We start from the raw sequence: 724 nt of genomic DNA, 5'->3' as shown, positions 1-724 counted from the left end.
GACCGGCGCGCCCCTGGGGCGACTCCCTGGGCGTCTGGTGGGGTCCTGGACGCTGGGCTGGTGGACGCCGGCGCCCGGCCTAGCCCACTTGCTGGGGGGAGCCGGGTTGACGCCCCGCGGCGAGTCGCCCTGTCTTCCCTGCCGGGCGGGTGGGGGCGTGTGCCGCAGGCGCCCTGGCTAGAGGGGAAGGTCCCCTCTAGGGTGCCGGTCATGCCGTAGCTGGCTGTGGCTGGCCTTCCTGGCGGGGATTACAGGCCGTGACCCCAGCTGGGGCGTTGCCCTCGGGAAGAGACGGCACAGCCAGCAGCCGCTGCCCAGAGACCGCAGGGGCCCTTACTCGCTGGCCCCGCTGCCCAGGGCAGCTCAGTCGCCAAGCGCTTCATGGTCCCCCAGCTGCCGCCCTGGCCCCGGGGGCGCGCATGCACTTACGCCTCGTGGCACTGGGTGACCCTCGAGACACAGAACACCGCGGGGGGCCTGTGGCTGCCCATATGGGCCCGAAAGGCCGGCGGGCCCTGTCGGGCCTGAGCACTGCCCCGCCAGCCTGCATTGGCCTGGGGAAGGCCCGGCGGCAGGGTGGCGACCCCCTGGCCTCTCCTCGCCGAGCCCTGTCGCCCACCGAGGGGCAGTTCAGCTCAGAGCCCGGTGGCGTGGCCCTTAAAGTCACCAACGGGACGATGGGGGCCTCGCCTCCGTGGGGCCGGGGCGGGCCCGCTCCTCCGCG

At 74.2% G+C, this 724-nt stretch overlaps 1 protein-coding gene across 1 annotated transcript in view; it reads right to left on the bottom strand.

The window, feature by feature from the left end:
* The window catches only part of ITFG3 (integrin alpha FG-GAP repeat containing 3), an 8,292-nt gene extending 7,577 nt beyond the window's left edge, over positions 1 to 715 (bottom strand). Inside the window, exon 1 of the mRNA XM_012734970.1 lies at positions 430 to 715. Within this exon, the coding sequence (XP_012590424.1) occupies positions 430 to 491 (62 nt within the window). The 5' untranslated portion in view covers positions 492 to 715. The remainder of the gene's footprint in view (positions 1 to 429) is intronic.
* Positions 716 to 724: the final 9 nt, after the last annotated feature.

This window comes from Condylura cristata, unplaced genomic scaffold (assembly GCF_000260355.1).
Source record: "Condylura cristata isolate star-nosed mole 26May11 unplaced genomic scaffold, ConCri1.0 scaffold00255, whole genome shotgun sequence".
Classification (NCBI taxonomy): Eukaryota; Metazoa; Chordata; class Mammalia; order Eulipotyphla; family Talpidae; genus Condylura; species Condylura cristata.
The sequence above is the reverse complement of the archived record's forward strand: the minus strand, read 5'-3'. Positions and strand labels throughout refer to the sequence as shown.